The sequence below is a fragment of the Camelina sativa genome, chromosome 3 (assembly GCF_000633955.1).
Source record: "Camelina sativa cultivar DH55 chromosome 3, Cs, whole genome shotgun sequence".
Lineage (NCBI taxonomy): Eukaryota > Viridiplantae > Streptophyta > Magnoliopsida > Brassicales > Brassicaceae > Camelina > Camelina sativa.
The window spans coordinates 6,035,087-6,059,882 of NC_025687.1; the positions used below are offsets into that span (position 1 = coordinate 6,035,087).

Below are 24,796 nucleotides of genomic sequence, written 5' to 3' on the forward strand. Positions count from 1 at the left end.
CATTTAAATTGCATACTTATATAAAAGCAATTATATACTTATAAATTAATATAATATTCTTAAACATATTATAATTATAAAAACTTATAAATTAACATTTAAATTGCATACTTATATAAATAAAATATCTTTTTTTTCCAAAAAGTCTCGTCCAATCACATGAAGCCACGTCAAATAAGAACTGGGTTTAAATTAGTTCTACTTAAAGAACTAAAAAAAGTGTTCTAAACTACTATTCATTATTTTTCTAATTTTTTTGGGCTTAGAACACTCTTGGTGTTCTCCTATTAATAATGGCCTAAGTAATGACAGCATCATTTTAGAATCAATAATCAACACAAATCATAGAAGTTTGAGCCAAATCATGGGACATGTCGAAAATTGTGAGAGTTCCCCCACGAACTAAACGAAAAAGTGGAGTTTTTGTTGTGTTGGAATTAAAATGAATTAAAATTAGCTCATCCCCATGCGTGGGGGCAGCAATAACCAACAATAAACTAACCAAACCTTAATTGTGATTTTGGATATTAAGAAAAAGGGAAAAATGCTTGTTTTATAGTATACTGCTCCATATGTTTAATTATCATTACGAAAGTAAACAAAATAATTTTTTTTGATTCGTGTACTGTAAGATAAAAGAGTAGTATAGTATTGAGGTTGAAAATATAAGGTAACGATTATTTTTACATTAACCGCAAATCATTGAACATAGCCAAAAGCCATTACAAAATTTTGTCAACTCTCTCTCTCTCTCTATATTATGCAGTCAATATTTACAATCTTGCCCTCTCCTCCACTAATTCATCGAATTTCCCATATTTGCTCCAAAGAACAAGAAGAAAATTGCTAAACGATGAGAGGTCTAATCAGAACCAAGTCAAACTCTCTTAACCGATTCATCCACAATCTCGCGTCGAATCAAACCCGATCCGCCCGGTTAAGCTCCATACATCACATTTCGTCTCTCTCCAACACACGAAAGCTAGCCTGGCCTTTATACATAATGATTCGAGGATGAATCTCTGAGAAAGATCAATCGTGCCAACAAAGAAGCATGACGACACATCTTCGAATGATGTAAAGCTTAGCTCTTTGTTCTTTAAGAACAGCTCCAAGTCCTTTACTCGACACCCTTCTCTTTGAACCTCCCATGCTTTGACTTGATCCCATCTTCATCTTCAATATCTATCGATCGACTTTGACAAAACAAAAACAAACTTTTTTCTAAGGCCTGAGAGATATGTTTATGTATAAGGAGAGTTTATAAAAATGAGAATACAAAAAAAAAAGAAAAGAGCCTGTTTTTATAGAAGAAGAGAAAGATTGAAATATGACCCTACACACTTCTTTCTCACTATCCACTTGTGTGTGTTTTTGCGTTATTGCAATTTATTATCATTGAATATTTGAATGATTTTTATATGGTCACAATTTCACAAAACCCCCAAACATCTATGCCCTATTTGTCCCCGTTGTTGGTACGTGTCAAGGCACACATGCATACCACGTAGGATTGGATTTCATTTTTTTGGTTGTAATTAGCTCTCTAATCAATAATTATTACTTTTGCGGATATTTCAAACAGACGAAAATGGCTAGCTAATTAAGTCTCCTTCCATGATTCCATTTTTAGATGTTCAATTGCTTCTAGATTTTTTTTTCCGTTGGGAAAGGTTTTATATTGCTTCTAGATTAGGGTGGTAATTCGAAGATTCAAGAATAGTTTAAAGCAATCTCAAACGAAACAAGGTTTAATTAACAAAGGCTCACAACATATCTGTGTACGTAGTGGTTTTATTAGTGTTGTTATCTTAATCTTTCGGCATCTGATTTCTTATTTACATTCAGAAAATTTTGTCGCTAATTTGTTTTTTATTTTAATTTGTTTTTGAAGTTACACAAGTTAATTAGTAGTACATGACATAAGCAATATAATGCACATATTTGTCGTTATAGAAAATAGATTTTTCTCAGTGACGCCTTCTTTTTTTCCTTGCAGATAAAAATGGAGTGGCCGGCTAACCATTCTCTCCTTTTTAATAATATTAATATTTTCTTTACAAAATGAATGAAATTAAACCCTTCAAGAAAAGAAAAAAAGAATGAAAATTTGGAAAGATTAGAAAAAAATGAATAATAAACGAAAAGAGGTATAAATGAGAATTTTTTTATTGTTTTACGATAACAATAATGATAGGAAACAAATTAACTTTTATCCTGTTACAAAATATTTTCTAACTTATTTTTCGGTGGAATTATAAATGGTTTATTTCGGAACAGAGAAGCTTCTAAAAAGTTACGATAGGTTTGTGCAGCGTGGCTGAGAAGAGTTACATACTTACATGAACTGTGGATTTCGTATACTAAAAAATAAAAATCAGTCATGATAGTTTCTAAGAAGCATACTCGTCAAAATACTAAATTACGCCGCCGACTGATCACATCTCATACGATCGATAATCAAAAGTATCAACGAATGAAAAGATAATAACTAGTTGTGACCACAGTCAAATTTTGTGGATGATATGAATAGTTGGGTTTATCAATTTATTTATTCTGTACCTTTTTTNTTTTATTAGTGTTGTTATCTTAATCTTTCGGCATCTGATTTCTTATTTACATTCAGAAAATTTTGTCGCTAATTTGTTTTTTATTTTAATTTGTTTTTGAAGTTACACAAGTTAATTAGTAGTACATGACATAAGCAATATAATGCACATATTTGTCGTTATAGAAAATAGATTTTTCTCAGTGACGCCTTCTTTTTTTCCTTGCAGATAAAAATGGAGTGGCCGGCTAACCATTCTCTCCTTTTTAATAATATTAATATTTTCTTTACAAAATGAATGAAATTAAACCCTTCAAGAAAAGAAAAAAAGAATGAAAATTTGGAAAGATTAGAAAAAAATGAATAATAAACGAAAAGAGGTATAAATGAGAATTTTTTTATTGTTTTACGATAACAATAATGATAGGAAACAAATTAACTTTTATCCTGTTACAAAATATTTTCTAACTTATTTTTCGGTGGAATTATAAATGGTTTATTTCGGAACAGAGAAGCTTCTAAAAAGTTACGATAGGTTTGTGCAGCGTGGCTGAGAAGAGTTACATACTTACATGAACTGTGGATTTCGTATACTAAAAAATAAAAATCAGTCATGATAGTTTCTAAGAAGCATACTCGTCAAAATACTAAATTACGCCGCCGACTGATCACATCTCATACGATCGATAATCAAAAGTATCAACGAATGAAAAGATAATAACTAGTTGTGACCACAGTCAAATTTTGTGGATGATATGAATAGTTGGGTTTATCAATTTATTTATTCTGTACCTTTTTTTTTTTTTTTGTAAACGTGTTGGATCCACGTCATTGTACTAATCTATTAGACCTTCCGTGCACAACTTCAAATTCTGTGGTGTGCTGTGAGATAAGGATTTTTAATTTCTTTAACTTTCTAAATTAAAATATTAACTTTATTACACAAGATATAATTCATGAAAGACTTGTATTATTTTTTTTAATATCATGTACACTGCACTACTAAGTTAGTATTATAGTCAAGAATGTTATATTTAAAATTGGATGCATGTCCGTATATTTGACTATAGTAGAGATCATTAATTAGGTTCTAGAAGACTAGAACTATTCGCAATGCAATTCAGTTTCGTAAACTTGTTATCAAAACAAACTGTCCAACGTTAATGAATTGTGACCTCAACATATTTGTCTTTTCATTTATTTTGAGTCTTGTAAAGTGTCCATGCATCGGTTGAGATTCGTTTAGTGAGAAATGTGTCATTAATCAAAGAATGCGTTAGGTGACGATTACTATAATAACTTCCAACTAATTTGGTTTTCGGATGGCGCACGAATTATGAATTAGTATAACAAATTAATGATAGAGCATATACTTTTCTAGCATAATAGTAATATTTTAATTTTCTTTTGTCTCCTAATGAAATAATGATATTTTTGAGTTTTGATGCATTATTAGCTAACTTAAGTAAACTATAACTAAAAAAATGTTGATGGAGGATTATCTTAAGAAAATAATGGTATTGAGAATCGCACACGTACAATTAATAAAACTATATTAACTAAAATTATTCGTTAAACCTGTGTAAGAATCGTAAGAGTATATAAAATGCAAGCGTTATTAATTCCACATTGTTATTGGAGAGGTGTTTTTTAAATCTATATGAAATTATAAATTCTAATAATCAAAACACATGGATTTTGAAATAACATGTTTTATCTTTGGATTTGAAATCTTCTATTTTACACATTCAAATCCATTTAAAACATAATGTGGATTTTGAAATCCAAAAACAAATCATTAAATGAATAACATGGGATTTTAACAATTATTTATAAATCATAGAACCAATAACACATAATTTTGATAAGTATTTCAAAATCAATGATTGAATAACACATGATTTTTGTTTAGATTTTCAAATCCATTAAAATCATATAACTAATAATTCCCTTTAAGTAGTGCTAAGAAACTAAGAATAATTAATTTTTTTAGTTCAGGTGGATTTGATTGGAGTGTAAGGCCATGTATGTGTGTAGAGGACTTACTACTACTGAACAAAAATTGAGACAAAGGCTCAAAGATATGATATGCAAGTTTCACAAAATGATGATTATAAGGCATGCAACAGCACATACAAAATTAAAAGAAAAACTTGTGGACTTCGTAAGCAAAATAGAAATTTAGAAATGTGGGCTTCTCTTGTATAAAACGAAAGCACCTTATAAAGCCTTCTTAGCCTTCTTCATAACCTTTAAAAGTTGAAATCCGTCCCAAACTTATAAAATTCATTGGCCCAAATATATTTAGGTTTGAACTGGGATCATCACAACAACAACGAAAAAAAAAGTAATATACAAGAGAATTCAAATATTCATTGTCATGTAGATATCCGTATAATTTCTGGGTTCTAGAGATTTAGGGTTTAAGATATAACACAACATTAAATTTATATATTCATGGTCATGTGAATACCAATCAAATTTGTGGGTTCTAGAGATTTATAGTTTAAGATACAATAACAACATCAAATCCATATATTCATGGTCATGTGGATACCAATCAAATTTACAGGTTCTAGAGATTTAAGGTTTATGATACAACAACAACATCAAATTCATATATTCATGGTCATGTAGATACCAATCAAATTTGCAGGTTCTAGAGATTTATAGTTTAAGATACAACAACAACATCAAATCAATATATTAATGGTCATGTGGACACCAATAGAATTTATGAGTACTGATAACATATCAAAGTTTTTTTAAAACTTATCCAAATAGATAACTACTTATGAATGCAAATTTTTTTTAAACCATCAATGTTTGTATGTTCTTTTCCTACTTCCATATGCATTTTCTATCTCAAAAAATGTTCATCTACACCAAACTATTCAACTATATGTCTCAATCAGAATCACTTCTAATTGCATCAATCAATTTAAAGATAAGAACATACTAACATAACATGAAAGTTAGAGGGCAAATAATGTACAAAAAGATGGTGAGAGGAGAAGAGAGAGAGATGATGAGAGGAGAAGAGAGAGAGAGGGAGAGAGATTTTTTACTCACTCACAGAGAGAACACCAAGCGAAGGAAGACGACGAAATTTCTTTGTGAGGACGAAGAACAGAGCAAGGAGCAATGAAGAGTGAGGCACTAATTTCATTCAGCTTTAATAAAAAAGTTGAAAGCGAGAGACACGCCTGCCCCTGCGATCGGGACGCGTGTCTCTATTAATATCAATATCAAACGATTAGGATTTATTTAAATTCTGAAACACAACCCACCGATTTGATATGTTACTACCCTACTTACTTGGATTTTTTTTGTATCTTCCTTATTTTGCTTGTAATACACTAACAGTGATTTTTATAAAAATTATCTTTTGGTTCCAACAATTAATTTGACATCCACAAAACTTATATATGAGTTTTTCTTCTTTTTTTAAATATTCACATTAACTTTTGACATTCAGTAATATGAAAATCACTCCTTTATATGCTCAATTGATGAAGAAAAATGATTAGACCAAAGCATACTAGAGAAACTAATAATTATCTTAAAATGATACTAGAGCAACTAATAATCACTTGAAGTGATTATCAAAAACGCATATTCTTATTAAGCTAAAATTGTGACTGTACACAAAATTCAAACGAAAACGCCAACAAAGATCCCTATATTTTGCCAAACGAGAGTAGCGTCCAAAAGTTGAATTATGAATCAATATACCAAATTAATGATAGAGCATATACTTTTCTAGCATAGTAGTAATATGTTAATTTTCTTTTGTCTCCTAATAAAATAATGATATTTTTGAGTTTTGATGCATTATTAGCTAACTTAAGTAAACTATAACTAAAAAAATGTTGATGGAGGATTATCTTAAGAAAATAATGGTATTGAGAATCGCACACGTACAATTATTAAAACTATATTAACTAAAATTATTCGTTAAACCTGTGTAAGAATCGTAAGAGTATATAAAATGCAAGCGGTATTAATTCCACATGGTAGTACTTAATTAGTAGTAGTGCTAAGAAACTAAGAATAATTAACTTTTTTAGTTCAGGTGGATTTGATTGGAGGACTTACTACTACTGAACAAAATTTGAGACAAAGGCTCAAAGATTATAATATGCAAGTTTCACAAAATGATGATTATAAGGCATGCAGCAGCACAAACAAAATTAAAAAATATATATATATATATATATATTTGTGGACTTCGTAAGCAAAATAGAAATTTAGAAATGTGGGCTTCTCTTGTATAAAACGAAAGCACCTTATAAAGCCTTCTTAGCCTTCTTCATAACCTTTAAAAGTTGAAATCCGTCCCAAACTTATAAAATTCATTGGCCCAAATATATTTAGGTTTGAACTGGGATCATCACAAGTCACAACAACAAAGAAAAAAAAAAAGTAATATACATAAAACTTTCCGTTTACGTAAATTCAGACAAATCAGCTGAAAAACGTGGTTACTTTTCCGTAAATGATGCCATGTTATAATTAGATCTGTACAACCAAATTTCGAAAACCAAATATTTCAGGAAGCACATCAACGTAATTCATTTTTGGTAATTTAAACCAATATTGTAAACTGTCAAGTACAATGTTTTGATTCTTCGAACTACAAAAATGAATTATAAAGTGAAGTAAACAATAAAAAAAGAGACACATCTTATTGTAACCCATCGTTACATAACTCTAGTTCTTACACATCAAAGACAACTAGTTGCAGAATCTAACAAACTCTCTTCTTTGACTTTTCTTCTCTTTTGATTCCACTTGGCTGCCACCGTTAGATAAAACGTATCTTCGATCATCTGCCAGGTGGCTTTCATCGACGTTCGGCAAAACACGTCCATGTCTCCTTCTACCTCCTCCACCGTCCGATATGTAATTTGACCATCATCAGCTATCAGAGATCAACGGTGAGTAACGAAACAGATCATAAGGAGCCCATAACGAATCCAACGGACAAGGCCGTCTCGAGTCAAGCCTTAGCCATGGCTTCCCTTTCCCGCTCCAATGCAACAAACTCACCGGACCCGGATGCAGATTCCGGCAAAGCCCCTCCAAGTTATCACCGCCGAGACCATGCTGGTTCCACCTATGCTCCACCGGCTCAACATCTCCGGCGAAAACAAGCAGAAACGGAGGCAAAGACCCCAACTCGTAAATACGATGTCGTTTCTGTATCCTCATCCACGTCTCAAGCTTCGCCGTGACTCTCCCTTCTCTCCATTTCCCAAGATCGATCACCATCACTCCGGTGTTAAAGTAACACGGCTTACGTCCCTTCAACGCCGACTTGTAGCCTTGACTCGACCAGAATCTTGAAGTGAAGTAGTTAGTGAAGTTCGCGTGACAATACTCCGGAGCTCCGACGACGTGACGACGCAGATCGATTCTCCATAGCTTGGCCACGTCGTCGACGACTACGAGATCGGAGTCGAAGTAGATGACGCGGCGCACGGCGATAGGGAGGAGATCGGCGAGGTAGATCCGAGCGTAGTTTAAAGGCTGGTCCAAAGCACGGCGGATCGAGGAGGAGATTTTGCTGCGAACGAGGTTAGGGTCAAAATGGTAAATGTGATAAGTTAGGTAAGGGAACGTTGAGGAGATTATGCGGCGGAGATCGGGGCTACGGCGGTGAGTAGCGATGAAGTGGAAAACAACGTTTTCAGGACAAGAAGCGTGTTGTAGAACGGAGAAGACTCCGGCGACTGAGCCACGGAGGTAAATGGCGTCGAGAGTCATTGCTATGTGGATGAGGGAAGGGTTGTGTTCGCGATCCGACGGTGACCATGTCGTTTTGGAGCATTCTCTGCCGTTTCGAAACGCCGGAGCTTCGCGAAACGCGGGGAGGTCATTAGTAGTGAGAGCGAATGCGACGCAGGTAACCGCGATTGGAAAGAGTAGAAGCAGAGATAAACGCAAACGCGGACGCAGTGATGACATTTTTGAGTGGAGACAAAGAGAGTGTGAAATAGAAGGCTTTTATTTGTGTCGGTTGTCAATGGCGGATTAGGGGTACTTTCGACATTTTAAGTCATTCTTTTTCCGTTAATGCTTGATTGTTTAATTTGTCGCTAGTGTTAATGAAAGTTAGTGAATAAAAAACTATTTTTTTGGGATTATAGTTTAACAATAATTATAAGTCTACGCTACGGTGATGCCGTGATGCATTTATGTTTTACGTGGATATTACTATATTGGATTTTGAATACGACCAAAGTCTTTTTGATAGAGGGCAAATTATATCTCATAGAGAATAATATAAGACTGATTGAAATAAAGGAAAATAGGAGATAGGCTTCTCTGAACTAAGTGTGCACTGTGCAGTCACTAGTTACATATCACCATTAATGCATTTAATTATCTCAGCAGCTTATATATATGTCATAAATGATAGTGAATCCAATTTGGTTATTACATAACGGTAAAAGCCATTTTTTTAGAAGACCCTACTATGCATTGGTTTATGATGAATAATGATATGATGATGCAAAAATAAAGATGAAAGTTGTAAACACAAATGTTTGGATGTTTTGGCTTTGTTAAAGGAATATTATCCTTCACAGATTCTTTTTCCATTTTTTCCAATTTTCATATCCACTTAAATTTGTCTTAAACTGTAATGTCATCATCATTTTTGGATGTCACATGTCTACAGTATAACGATATGAATTCTTGGTTTTTCAAAAAATGGATCTTGAAAACGTATTCAACATTTCATTATAAGACACAGTTTTGTTTCCCTTGACAAGAAACGTATTCAACAGCTTTGCGTTGTGTAGTATGTGGAATGAGTGTTATAATGAAATGTTTAAGCTCAAACATGTAAGTACAAATTAATATTCTATAGTCCGCACTTCTCATCCTATCAACAAAATAATTGAAATCGAGTTGCCATGAACAAACATGTTTAAACCCATTGGGCCAATACTGCCATTATTATATTTAAAATTCAAATTCGCCGGACTGCTGTATAGAAGTCAGATCCCACCGACACAAAAACACAAATTAGCCATCATCAATTATTTTCATATAAAAACTATAGGGACAGACAAAAGTGGATGATGCCCTATCAATTTTCTGTCTCATTAGCTTTACACCATGACCATATTCAAATTTAATATTTATATTTTGCTTATTAACACAAACTTAACAATGGGTTCATTCAAGTACTGCGTATTTAGACTGACAAGAGAATAGAAAGGAAAATCATACTTATAAAAAAATATGGTGAAAGAAAATCTTTTATTGTGTAATGGTGCTTATTTAGAAAGATTTAAATAGAAGAAAATTATATCATTATTTTAATATTAAATAATAGAATCAACATAAGATAAAATCGTACCTTTAATATTGAAACTATTATATGACATGAATATTGATACTATTATACTTCTGTTCAATAATTTATAAAATAATTAATCATTGTTTACTTTGGACGGACAATGTTTGTACTTTACACACACAAAATTAACAAAAGTAGAAACTTGGGTTTGATTTCATACAATTGGAAAAGTATTGTGTTTTAGACATACTTGGGTTTCATTTCATGTAATGGAATCTCTTAAAAACATTTTCTTCATGATTCGTTTGTGTATATGTGATTATATGTGTGTTGTCCGACCCAAAACTAAATTAAGGCCTAAATTTGTAATGTCTGTTAAGCCCATTTATTTAGTAGATACAGGCCCATTATTATATCATTTTGAATACTTCTGATGTTTGAAACTGACTTTTAAACGAAGATGTTTGACTTGGAAAAAAAAAAAACGAAGATGAATCCTTAAAACGAGAATACAAATATTTCTTAATGCAGAGGAAAAAATTTCGTGAACAGTTGGACGCGGACGAAACCATGCGAATCGAGCTCTACGTATGAATATTTTTTCTTTGACTTAAGGAAAAACAAACATTAAGGAACGTAACGTAGTCTTATCGAGAATTGTAGTCTCGTTTAAAAGTAGTTGAATATTTCCATGTATGATACAAGGAATTATCGTCCATGTGAAGATTCTTAAATGCAAGAAGAAAACGAAAAGAATAACAAAATAAAGTTGACGAAATTTGAAATGTCAAAATGGAGTGTGCAACTGTACAAGTGGCATGGCATATGCAGAAAGGACTTAGAGAATTAAAAAGAACTCAGAGAATGAGATTTTACTTTAATTGGCTCGACCGTGAAGTTCCCGGTACGTACTAGCCGGTACAACTCATTCTTGCGTGTATTTAGGGGTTTTTTTTTATATATATTTTCAGTTGAACAACAAGATCTAGTGTGCGCTACAACCACCAGTTCAGATATATTGTACATTTATTCAATTCCAGTTATTCTATTTTATGTGATTCTATTATAAATATTTGTCGTATTGATATGGTAGACTCTTATAATCTCTTACAGAATTTAAATAGTTTCCAAACTCTTATATCGTAGAATGTGAATTGTAGTAAGTTAAAATCTGTAATTGATAACATAATACGTTATACGTTCTAATTAACAGATGTTATATATCAAATAACTTTATTCCCTTTTGTTCTTAAGAATAGATTATCCAACTTTCTGTTGGAACTTTACAGATGTAAAAAGCAGATAAACATATGAGAATTTTCCACCATATATACACGTATTTATATTTATCCTTACGGACATGCTAAACGTTACATAAATACTTGTATATTAGTGAACTATGATTAAGAATTGATGGAATGGGGCATAAAAAAGTCAAGAAAAATATATATATGCAAAGCTGGCAGATAGACTTTGTTGGTTTAGAAGGAGAAGACTTTTATAGAGATTGGTGTTATGTGAAAAATAAAGAAGAACAAGTGGGTACTTTCTTTCAAGACCAATGACCCATCCTCTTAATAAGTTGTAGTGATAATTAAACAAATCAAAATCACATATAAAACATAGCATTTATATTATCTCTATCCAACGTCTGTGCCTTAATCGTACTGATATTTGGTACAAAATAATTATATAGTAACAATATGATATGTTATTTAATGAGTGATCCTGAATCCTGATTGTAATTCTTTAGTTACATGTACGTACCATTATTAATGTATAGACTGTAAATTTGTTGTATATATGGACGCGTTGAAAGCTTCCACGGATAGAGCAGAGACCCTATGAGAATACTCAAAACAAATCACGATATATAAACTCTTACTCCGATTTGTTAAGATTCATGTTAATTCTAGTTGAAACTTAAAACAGTAAAGTATATAGAACCTAACTTTTATTTTTTTAAAGGTAGTATATTAGAATAACGGAAAAAAAAACAATTACAAATCTATCTAAAATCTACGTTGCATAGAGATGTCAGTTGGGCTTAGAGACCATGAGTTGTGTATGTCCAAATTATATTTACGCTTGCCATATCTCCAAAATGTTGAAGAGTTTATATATCTAAAATCTACGTCATTGCTTCACGATATTTAAACTTTCAACGTCGCAGAGATATCGTAAGTGTAAATATCGAACCTTTCTTTAAGGTTTTTTTTTATTTGAACCTTCTTTAAGTTATTGACTCGTCGTGTTTTGGATGAATTTGTCAACTATTTGTTATATATCTATGTATTTCTTTACATCTTATAATCTTTTCTGATTTATTTGTCGTTACTTTTCATGGGTATACCATACCGCATATAAATACAAAAAACCGCGACTTTGCTTTTGACGTCTCCGACCTCTTCTCTAAGTTTGACTATTCGAAGATTATAAGGTTATTTACCTCGAGGCAGGAAAACAAGGAAAAGTTTGTTTCTTTACTTTGCTCACGACTACTTCCACTGCATATAGTGAATTATATGCTTAACTTTGTATTAATCAGTTTAAAATCTTTCAGTTGCAAGCTATTATTGATATACTCAAAAACTCACGTGTACTTCAGTATTAGCTTATTTCAATAATGGTAGACTAATCTAAGGTTTTGGCTCCGACTCATACAATTACGTAAATTATCGAACTGTCATTTATGGAGAAAAACTAATGTCATTTTAACAGCGATTTGTGATGTTGGACTCCGTCAAAGTCACCGGCGGGATCTGTAAACATCATATGGTGCTTTAAATTGTCAGTCCGTGAATACGTATATAGATGTGTCTAAGTGTATTAGGAAATTATATACATTATTATATTTGAATAAATCAACATTTGTGTTATGCGTCAACAAGTGATACTGAAAATATAATTGTTGACTTTCCATAATATCCATGCAATAATTGGTTGTGTTGCAAAAAAAAAAAAATATATATATATATATATATATGAACGTAATTTGACGGTGAAATAGAGTAAAACTTACTTAATTATTGTAACTCCAACTCAAAGTTGAGCTTAACTAGTACGTTTTTTTTTTTTAAGTTGAGCTTAACTATATGCGACAGACAAAATCTACCAAATAAATCTACAAAATTTTACGTATACTAAGGAACAAATTATAAGATCTAATAATACTAATATGTTGAGTCGCTGAGCCATTTGACGACCCTTTTTTTTTTGTAATAGTCAACATATTTTTATTTTCTCCTTCTCTTTTGTTGACTTGGTCGCATTTTTTCATGGCTTTCATGGTTAGTGCCGTGAGTCTTATTAAGCCATTTTATAAAATATACAATACATTTAACAAAAGAATAATAAGTTACCGAATTATGGTTTTGAGAATAATTTTTTTTTGTTACTTTAATAAAATGTATGCTGTGTTATAAAATTATATGATCTGGATCAGCCAGTTTATATTGGATATCTCGCAATTAGAGAGACATGCCCGGTTTAGCTCCTAAGGGTAATAATGTATTTCATTGTCTAATTATATCGTCCCATTTTGATATCACCTTTTCAACCAATGGGACGAGTTATGTGCACACAGAGATTGTAAAACCCCCACATCTTTCTAGTATTTTAATTTAAAGTTAGTCAACAAATGCAACTTCGAATTAACATGAGAAAGAAACTAGCCCGTGAACTTAAGTACTTAACTATAGTATTATTTAAAGGTTAATAAGTGTTCATGTTACTAATAGATTATTGTTTGTTTTCATTGACGTGATTTGGTTTTTGTTGAGTCAATGATTTATATGATTTTTGTCTTTTTTTTTTTTGAAATTCATCTATTGAAATTAGGGATTAATGCGTGGAAATATATATTATCCAATAATGAAAAATTAAAGTTGCATGTGAACTTCATAGATATTGTTATTTGCTGATAACGAACTTTCTTCTACCGTTCTACGCCAATGGTTTTCAACTCCCACATAATTAAACCCCAATCACTGTCAGTTGATGTATTAAAATTAGTCGTAGGAGATTGCATTATATATATAACTTGGTCTCGTTTGGCTCTAATTGACGTGGTTTACGTGTGAACTGAAACAGACAACTTGACCAATCAAAATGCATTATACGCGTTACATCTACGTGGCAAATTCAAGTTTCTATTGCTCCAAAAAAAAAAAAAAACTTATATATTCTCCTAAAAGAAATAAAAATTCGTTTGCTCCTTTTTTACTTTAGTTCAGTATCGTGAAACCAAAAAGAAGATAAATATTTGATCTTTTTCTCCAGACAAAAATAACAAAAAGAATTTCAAAATCTAATTACTATTACAATGATTACATTCAATACACCAGGGGCTGCCACGCCTTTTATTCGATAAGAGAGATCTTTTTCAACTATCCCAGATATCTAATAATTCTAAAATTTTATTTTCTGCACCAACAAAAAATATCTAATAATTAATAATACGTTTTAGGCCGCCACTTGTGCCCGAGACGTTGAAAAATGAAATTAAGGAAAATTACTTGTGGTGCAGCTAAATTCCAAAACCGAATTTATGGGTTTATTTGTCTTAGTTCTATATTGAACGTATTATCGTGGTCATTTTCAGAGTTTTGTTTTTATAGTAATGTTGTGAAAAAAAATTGGGCATAGTAATGAGTTGAATCTTGATTGAAACCGATACTAATTCTTAAACTTAGTTGTACAATTGTAGTCTAAGTAGTGTATCTATATATATTATTCCCGATAGTCGATAATAAGGCAAAATTAAACCAACTACAATCGTAAGTACGAAATCTACTAATCTTTTACTTGTAGAGATGTACATATCTACTAGAGTGGAAATGAAAAAGAAAAAATTTCTTCAAAAAATTTAAGGTTTGAATTGGAGGTAGTGTTTTGAGGATAATACTAGCATATATATTTGCCACTAAATTACATGTATTGATTTGTTTTGGCAAAATTTACTTATAAACTCCTTTTTTCCTTTTTGAAAGTATAATGGTCGTCACTTTGACAATAATCATCATTATCGGTATCTGATTTGCATAAGATAGCACAACTTTTATCCATTCTCTAACTGGAGAACTTATCGAGTTATCTCAAACGTCAGGAAAGTAAAAAGACAATGAGCATAACACACATATGATATTGTATATTATCCATATGTGTATATTTAGACATATACTTACTTCATAAATTATTATCCGTTCATGTGACGAGATCGACCCTTATAACTTTATAAGAACGAGAGATTCGATTTTGTCACGAATCATTATCTGTCTGCAATTGTTAATTTCTTCGCAATATGCGATTATCTTAATAATTTCCATTTTTTTTTATTTTACTTGTTTAAAAAATATAATTTTAATTCGTGTGTGTGTGGAGCTGATGATGACATGAAACTCAGGCCAAAAATTGTAAATGCAACGAAGTTGATGTTTTATAAGCAACAAACTTTGGTACCTTCGGTTGTTAGAAATGGAAATGAATCACAATATCATCCACGCACATGTATAATACAATTTTTCTACACAACATCTCTCTCTCATCCATAACTAACGAAAAAATCTTGTAATTTTATCACAAGGTCTTGCATATATCGATATGTCCACACAAATATATGAAAACATTGGAATGTGTCGATATGTGTATAAATATTGTTATGACACGTCCATTTTTGTTCAGTTCCTTATTCCAACGGTGTCGGCCAAATAGTACCTGAACCGGCCGGTTTGAAGAACAAAGAGTTAACAATGTAATGAATTTAATTATGTGATATATTACGTGGCAATGTCGTTGGTAGATAGGTGGATTAAGATGGCGCAGCCATGGCCCATGAGCAATCTTAAGTCATTCTAATTAAAGTATAATTATTATATTAGGTTAATCTCCAACCGAAAGCTCGAGTTCTCTGTGGCACCAAACATAGATTATTATTTAAAAATATTATCATATACTATCTCCTAACGATAAACGCGATGGCTATAAACTAATCTCAAAAGATTTCTAAGATTTCTATGTAGATCGATAAAACACTTGCTTTTCGAATTTATCCACTTAAAACAATTAAAAATAACGTTTTGATGATTCGTTGATTTACTTTTCTATAATATTAACCAGAAAGAATGTTCCTAAACACATCACCAACGGAAAGTTACATACTTAGTTGACTACTCTCGTCAGATTATGATGTGGAAATCTCTTAATAAAGAGCCATAATTGTTAAACCTGATAACCACTTGACATCATCGAAAGTTTGGTTAGTGGAGTAATAAAAGATTAGATTTTAGCAATCGGATTTTCACGTTTCTCTACTATTGTCATCACTGCTGTAATTCATGACAAGACGAAATATTTAATTTAAAAACTTATCACCTACATTGACGATCAGTTGATGATGCATTTTAACTTTCATGTAAACGACAATCTATAATTCATAAACGTAACGATCCATTCATATGTATAATAAAACGGAATTAGAACAACATAAATACATATCCAAATGTTGACGGACTGGATATGAATGGAGCTTTTCCTTTATTCAGTTGTATATATATATATGGTAGACGACTATTGTCAAGATTTTGGTCAATATTTAAAAATAATTTTAAAAATTAGATATTGTTTTTAAATATACAGTATATGTTAACAATTATAAGGTTATTATTTTATTGAAAAATCATCCCATCGCTTCTCTTATTTTTTAGATCGGTTGTGATTAATAATTACGTAATCGTCAACTAATTAACTACTAATCCAAGAACGTAATCCAAATAAAACCATCAACAGCTAATCCAAATGCGGAAAGACAAATGATGTAAGCTAATATTTTTTTTTCTTCTAAATCCTCGCCTAGTCTTGTGGACATTAGTTTGTTTATTGCTGCATCCGAAGAGAGATAAGTTTGACATTTGACAATTATCAGCCATCTTTCATTATAAATATGAAATTATACGTATGTTAGGTTTTTTGTTTTTGTTTTTAACGCATTTTCCCCAAGCGTGATCGTCAACTTGATTTGAATAACAAAACTATTTTAGGTAACGTTTTGTATATTTTATATTTTCAAATTGACTAAAACAAAAAACGGTGGCACAAGTTAAATCTGAAATTATCAACTTAAAGAGTGTTCATGAGTTCTCGAAGGGTATAATTTAAGGGATTGGTGAAAATATGCATATGTATATACTGTTTAAGAGAATATTCAGTAGTCAGTACGTAACAAAAGCATTAAACTAATTTCAAAAACACGTTTTCCTCGAGGCTCAGTGTAATAATACTAAAGCAGGACTCTTGTCTTGTCTTTTGAGTTAGATGAATATAGTATGGGCAAAACAAGATAATATAAAATTATTTAAGGCAGCATAAGAAATGGAATCGTTGAGTTGGATACAGGTAGGAATCCGAAATTCCGAATAAAATAATTAGGTTTGAGATGCATGAGCAAGATAGAGAAAATCAGTATTATTTAATAATAGTTAAGTTACTCTTACAGCAGAAATTAAATAAAAAAGAGCTACTTATTACCCTTCATTTAGGGTAATTTAAAACACTACATGTACTAAATAAAATAAAATTTAAGTTGTAAATATAAATCCGTTTATATGTATTTTGATAGAAGCGCATAAACGTAAGAGCCTTTTTTTTTTTTGATCAACAAACGTAAGAGCCTTGTTCATCTATTGCTTTCGTATCAGGAAAAATCAAATATCATGTATAGTGTGTATTTTCTAATGCAATTTATACTTTATTTCTCAAACTAACAAAAATAGTAAGTTGGATTTTTAAGATCGAAAATATTCGTAACAAAATACGAATGTTTTCCAATTCGTGTGAAAGCTATGAAGTTAAGAATATCCCAACGCATTATAATTTAATAAGACAAGTCGAGCTTTTAACAAAAAAAAAAAAAAGTCGAGCTTTTTTCGTGGAAGAAAACAAAAAAAACATTTCTCAAAATCTTTTTTTTTTCTTTTCTATTTATCGAAATATCGTGTGTTACGTTGACAAAATAGGGGACTCATATGGAAAATTATTTTACCGACAAAAAATGATAAAAATATAATAACGAATTGACAAGCTAAATAAAGGACCAAGTTGAGGAAATATTGGGTCACCACCGGGACCAATAACAACTCGTCCGTACTAAATAATATCTATTTATACCTATGTTGGTTGTTTCAACTTTTTATTTTATTTTTATTAGCATCATAATAAATCAGATACTTTTCCTTTTAGCCCTGTTATCTATTTTGTTTCTCTATAAATCACACATATCCAAGGTTTTTTATATATTTTTTAATATATATATATATTTATAATAAAGTTTTGCCACTCTCACACCCTTTGTAAATAATATCTAAGCATATGCAGTCATATAAATTCCAACACAAAAACTTATTACAGAACATATATATATATATCGAAGAAACTAACTAACTGTATTATGATATGATAGCACAGGTTAAAACTTAAAAAAAAAACCATGTATCACTTTTCTTTTTTAAAACAATTTTTTCACAATCAATTTGCAGCTCAAGTTCTTAGATTGTCTTCATTGGTGATCCTTAGTTATTTTAAAGATAATTTCTTAGTTATAGAAATTAATTAAAAATGAAAGAGAAGAAAAGAAAGGAAAAAAACATTTCTAATATTAGGACCACGAGAAATATTTCTTCGATGGCAGGTAGCGCAATATCATTGGTTTTAGGGGTAAAATCAATTGATGGGGTAAATTTTTTTTGGCCTTCTTCTTTCATTTGCGAGTTCTCTCTTCTATCTCTCTCTGCGACAGAAACGATGATTTGCTTCCTTCTTTTCCAATTGATTTCCACATCTGATTCTCAATGGTTTCACCGTCGATTTGGTGTTGAGTTTCCGCTGAAGCAGACGCAAGGAGATTCCGGTGTAGATCGATCGATTAGTCAGAGTGTTGAACTCTGGATTGGTGAGATGGTTGGTTGATTCTGAGATTTTGTGTTTGTTTTATGAGTCTTATGAATTGATCTATGGAATAGTCAGAGTGCTTTATGAGTTATAGTTTCTGAGTTTGGGATATGTATATGACTTTGTTTTTAGAGCCTTGTTTTATGTGGTTTGATTCTGAAATTGTCTTTCATACTGAGATTATAGTTTGTAAAAGAACAAGAAACAACACATAAGAGGTAAATATAGAGTTCTTTCATTTCTCAGTAAATCTTGCTTGTGTTTCGAATTGAATTGTGTCTTGCTTGTGTCTCGGATTGAATTGTGTCTTGCTTGTGTCTCATATTGAATTGGTACTTATCTTCTCTCTCAGTAATTGGTTGTTGGTTGTTGTGTCTTTAATGGATGTCTTGACACAATTGGTATTAAGACTCATGTACTTGTATTCATTCATTGTGTGTTTGGTGTTAGTTTCATTACTAACACCCGACTTGTTTCTTTTAGTTGAGTTCAAGCAAGTCACAATTAAGGAGAAAACGAACCAACCATTCAACCAACCCAAAGAGGTAAATCTACTCATAACTGCTTATGTTTTGAATGTTAAATTGGGTAGATAGGTAAAGAGTAATATTGATTCGGAATTGGTGTGTGATAAATGTAGTTGTTCGGATAGAAACAAATTGATTGCTTTGTTTGTTTGGTAGTATCTATTTTGAGGTAGTGAGTTATAGTATGGCTATTTATTTGGGCTCCTATGGTGTACTTCTTTGTGACTAGGTTGTCATTATTCTTAATTGGTGGTTGTTCTCTCATTAATGGATGTGACTAGGTTGTGTATTCATTGTGTGTTTGGTGTTGAAAATTAAATGTAACTTCAATTAAAGTTTAAAACTGGCCAAAATATTTCACCTTATAAACTGGCCAAAATACTTCACCATATCTTCTAACCAAAAACCCTTCTTCTTTTCTTTCTATATCTCTCCAAATTCCATTTACTATTATAGAGTCTGACCATGGTCTAAATCAGTCCACAAATTTTATGGGACTTATGAATAGTCAGCAGANGTTCAAGCAAGTCACAGTTAAGGAGAAAACGAACCAACCATTCAACCAACTCAAAGAGGTAAATCTACTCATAACTACTTATGTTTTGAATGTTAAATTGGGTAGATAGGTAAAGAGTAATATTGATTCGGAATTGGTGTGTGATAAATGTAGTTGTTCGGATAGAAACAAATTGATTGCTTTGTTTGTTTGGTAGTATCTATTTTGAGGTAGTGAGTTATAGTATGGCTATTTATTTGGGCTCCTATGGTGTACTTCTTTGTGACTAGGTTGTCATTATTCTTAATTGGTGGTTGTTCTCTCATTAATGGATGTGACTAGGTTGTGTATTCATTGTGTGTTTGGTGTTGAAAATTAAATGTAACTTCAATTAAAGTTTAAAACTGGCCAAAATATTTCACCTTATAAACTGGCCAAAATACTTCACCATATCTTCTAACCAAAAACCCTTCTTCTTTTCTTTCTATATCTCTCCAAATTCCATTTACTATTATGGAGTCTGACCATGGTCTAAATCAGTCCACAAATTTTATGGGACTTATGAATAGTCAGCAGGGGGGTGGCTATCCTCAAACCATTTCTTTTGATTCCCTCTATCCAACTATACCTGTTTTGTCGTCCCAAGTTCCTCTCTTTAGTTTCCAAGTCAGTTCCGCGCCTTCCGAAAGTGAAGACAGACCTGCAAGTCGTAGGGGAAGAAGGAAATGGACACCTTCTGATGACCGGATTCTCATAAGCGGCTGGTTAAACAAGAGCAAGGATGCTGTGGTAGGTAATGATCAGAAGGGTGGAACCTTCTGGAAAAGGGTTGCTGATTATTTTTCAGAAAGTCCACTTTCTGATGACAATGAGAAGATAGAGCCAATTCAGTGTAAACAGAGATGGGCTAAGATTGGTGATATGGTCGGCAAGTTTTGTGGAACATATGTTGCTGCTGTGAGGGCTAAAGCTAGTGGGCAGAATGAGGATGATATAATGAAGCTAGCTTATGAGATGTACTACAACATTTACCAGAAAAAATTCATTCTTGAGCATTGTTGGTTAGAGTTACGCTATGACCAGAAATGGTGTGAGTTACTTAATGGTAAAGCCCTTGAAGTGAGCAACAAGAGAAGACTCTTTGATGATCCTACACAATCTTCAACTTCTCAGACCTGCGGTAACATAGATGAGCCAACCAACAAAAGGCCTCCTGGTAGAGACGCTAGTAAGGCCAAACAGAGGAAGACGCATGCAGAAGCGAAGGAAGGGAAGGCTTTGAAGGAGTACCAAAGCATGTGGGAAATTAAAAAGGAAGACTTGCGTGTGAAAGAGAGATTGTCAAAAATGCAAATTCTTGACAGTTTGCTGGCCAAAAAGGGACCTCTTACTCAGAAAAAAAGCTATAAAAGAGAAGCTGCTTGACTTAGTGGATGATTAGTTTTAAGACATAAACATTGAGAAGCTGTCCTTTATTTCCGGTCATGTTATGTATTGTTCTACTTTTTAGGTCATTGTCTTTTGAGTCTGTTGAGTCCTGTTTGAACCCTTTATTTCCGGTCATGTTATGTATTGTTCTACTGAGTACTACTCAGATTTATGTAATGTCTACTTATAAGTTGATGTGTTTATCTACTTCTGTGTACTTCTTTCTTTTAAAATTTTTGATGCTTTTGTTAACTTGTTAATTGTCTGATGCTTTTGTTAACTTGTTAATTGTAATGGTTATCAGGTTCAGGAACTATAGCAAGGTTGCGGTGATGGAGGAGATGAGAGCTTCTAAAACAAACTATAGCAATGTTGCATCAAAGGTAGATACTCTTACTCACTATGAAACCGAATCACAAGATCAACAAGCTAGAGAAGCTTGTTGCTGAGTTGAGGACGAATAACAGATTGCATCGGCTATAATGATTTTTTGTTCAAGAACTATATGTGTTCACATGTTCACATATGAAACTATATCACTATGAAACTATAGCAAGGTTGCATCGCCTATAATGATTGTTTTGTGACTATGTGATGAGCTTTTGTTCAAGAACTATTTGTGTTCACATATCACATGCGTTTGGTTTTTTCCTCCACAAGAATACAACAAGGATCAAAAGATATACAACAAGGATCCCAAGATATATGAAAACAAATAAGTAACACAAAAATACAACATATATAAACACAACAAAGTCTCACCGGAAATTTAACAAAAGAATCACAAGATACACATTCTCTTCTATATATAGCACATCTCTTAAACTCATTCACCATATACCACATCTCTTCAAGTCATTCAAATTTCTCTTCTCAAAATTCTCTTCTCTTGACATCAAATAGATTTTTCCTTTTCCTATATTTATTTTCAATGGGTTCTTCTTCTCATTCCCATTTTAATTTTGCAAGGGATGATGATCCAAATTTTGAGTCCCATTTTGCTGAAATATTTGATAACCATGATCTTAATGGAGAAGCGTATGAGAAAAAAAAAACATGATTTCATTGAAAGAAATCGGGAAGAAGGCCACAACCGTTTGTGGAATGATTATTTCAGTGAATCTCCGACATACCCTCCCCATATATTCCGACGACATCTTAGAATGAACATGCCATTATTCTTGCGTATTGTCGACCGTCTTACTGCAGAAGATCCTTACTTCCGACAATAAAAAGATGCCACTGGAAGGCTTGGCCTATCCCCGATCCAAAAATGTATTGCAGCAATTAGGCTATTGGCATATGGTGGCGGGTGTGATACAGTGGACGAATATGTCCGACTTGGTGAAACGACTGCTCGTTTATGTTTGCAACATTTTGTCACTGGAGTTATCAATTTCTTTGGCGATGAATACCTAAGAAGACCCACACCAGAAGATCTTCAAAGATTACTCTATGTTGCAGAAGAACGTGGATTTCCCAGGATGGTTGGAAGCATCGATTGTATGCATTGGGTTTTGAAGAATTTCCCCACAGCTTGGAAAGGCATGTATACACGAGGATCCGGAAAACCAATAATTGTTTTAGAGGCGGTCGCGTCATATGATCTCTGGATATGGCACACCTTTTTTGGATCTCCAGGTACTTTTAACGATCTTAATGGTCTTGATCGATCTCCTGTTCTTGATGATATACTTTATGGTGAAGATCCACAAGTTACCTACTACGTTAATGGCAGAGAGTACAATTTGACTTACTATCTGACAAACGGTATTTATCCGAACTGGGCAACTTTTATTCAATCCATACCACTACCACATAGTCCAAAAGCATCTTTATTTGCTGAACGCCAAGAAGGTGCTCGAAAAGATGTTGAGCATGCCTTCGGTGTCCTACAAGCTAGATTCGCCGTAATTAAAAATCTATGTCTTTTATGGGATGAAGATAAAGTCGGATTGATTATGAGGGCTTGTATCATACTCCACAATATGATTGTTGAAAATGAACGAGATGAATACACTCAAGCTAACGTTTCTGATTTCCCACAAGGAGATGATGTGGATATTTCATATTCTATCGATATGGCTTCAAATATCAGCAATGTACTGAATGGTCGAATAATAATTCGTGATAGAGAAGTGCATGACCAATTGAAGCATGATTTAGTTGAACATTTATAGACTAAATTTAGAGATTAAATATGTTTCATGTTTAATTAAATATGTTTCTATGTTTTATTTCATGTTGTGTGTTATAGTTTTATTTTTTAATGTTTTGTGTTTTAATTTTAAATGTTGTATTTTATTTCATGTTTTTATTATTTAAATATATTTCTATGTTTTATAAAATAATTTTAAATATTTTAAGTTAGTATTTATTATTTAAATAGTAAGAAACACTTTAAATTGGTTCTACCGATAATCAATAAAATTTTTCCTCTTTACAAATCTTAGAAACATAACATAGATGAACCCAATCTCTTTCCATGAGGTAAGAAAGCTAAGTGAGCAAAAAATGCCACGTGACAGCAGCATACTCAAAATTTTCTATGAAAGATTCAACCACTCGTACGTTTTTTTTATCGGTTGCATACCAATATAAAACCATTTTTTTTTAAAAAAAACAACTAATTAGTGCCTAGACGATATAGCCACCGATATAAATTTTGAGCCATATCTCTTTAACAAAAAAAAAAAAAGTAATTGTCCTGCTGTCAAGAAATGCCCATATTATTATTCATCCACACAAGACACGTACGACCATGCCTCCTAGTGATTTGTCATTGGCCCACTTCCCATCCTAGTGGATCAAATTGATATCCCTAATAATAATAACAAGAATTCAAATAGAAACCGGCAAATCAATTAATATCTATATAATATATATAAATCGTCAACATTTTCTATTGGAAGCAGGGAGAGCCAATAAGATTAGGATCTTACGATATTTTGCAGTGGTCTAATTGGTTCTTCGCATAAAAAAATGAAAACCTAACTAATGGATAAGATCGTAAGCTATCCACATCGCTTGTTAATTGTTTTCAAACCATATTCTATAATGCATACGATATTTATGGAGTTAACAACTGCTTATGTATTTATCTTTTCAAAAAGGGTAAAAAACACGATGAAAGCAGCGAATTCAATAGGGATTTCTATTTACCAGTACAAATATTTGTGATGTTGTCGGTCGCTGGCTAAATAGTATTGATTATCTATATTTACGTACGAAATATTTGCAATTTAAAATAGATTTACATTACATTAAATTAAACATACACTGACTTATAAGAAGAAAAAGGGATAATTACAATTACAAAACAAACAAGAGAGAGAGAGAAGAAACTCGATAGTTGTATGATTTTGTAATCTATCGAGTTCATCTATCATACGGGACAATAAACATAGGCAATACATGTTTTTTTTTCTATAAAAGAAACGTAGGACGTAGGATAAGATTGAAGAAAGAACTAAAAAGAAGAATAAAAACGTCTGCAAATAAGAAATAAATACCAAGGCAGAATTATAAAATATAGAGATCCT

General features: G+C 32.0%; 3 protein-coding genes across 3 annotated transcripts; 1 reads left to right on the forward strand and 2 right to left on the reverse strand.

Annotated features, from left to right (window-relative positions):
* LOC104772194 lies at positions 652–1,287 on the reverse strand. The gene has a single exon (XM_010496836.2). The coding sequence runs from the start codon at positions 1,174–1,176 to the stop codon at positions 1,033–1,035; it is 144 nt and encodes a 47-aa protein (XP_010495138.1). The 5' UTR covers positions 1,177–1,287; the 3' UTR covers positions 652–1,032.
* On the reverse strand, positions 7,122–8,659 carry LOC104772203 (probable galacturonosyltransferase-like 3). Its single transcript, XM_010496845.2, has one exon. It carries the CDS (start codon positions 8,516–8,518, stop codon positions 7,469–7,471), a length of 1,050 nt encoding a protein of 349 aa, XP_010495147.1. The 5' UTR covers positions 8,519–8,659; the 3' UTR covers positions 7,122–7,468.
* On the forward strand, positions 22,739–23,434 carry LOC104778706. Its single transcript, XM_010503150.1, has 2 exons — positions 22,739–22,799; positions 22,896–23,434. Exons 1-2 carry the CDS (start codon positions 22,739–22,741, stop codon positions 23,432–23,434), a joined length of 600 nt encoding a protein of 199 aa, XP_010501452.1.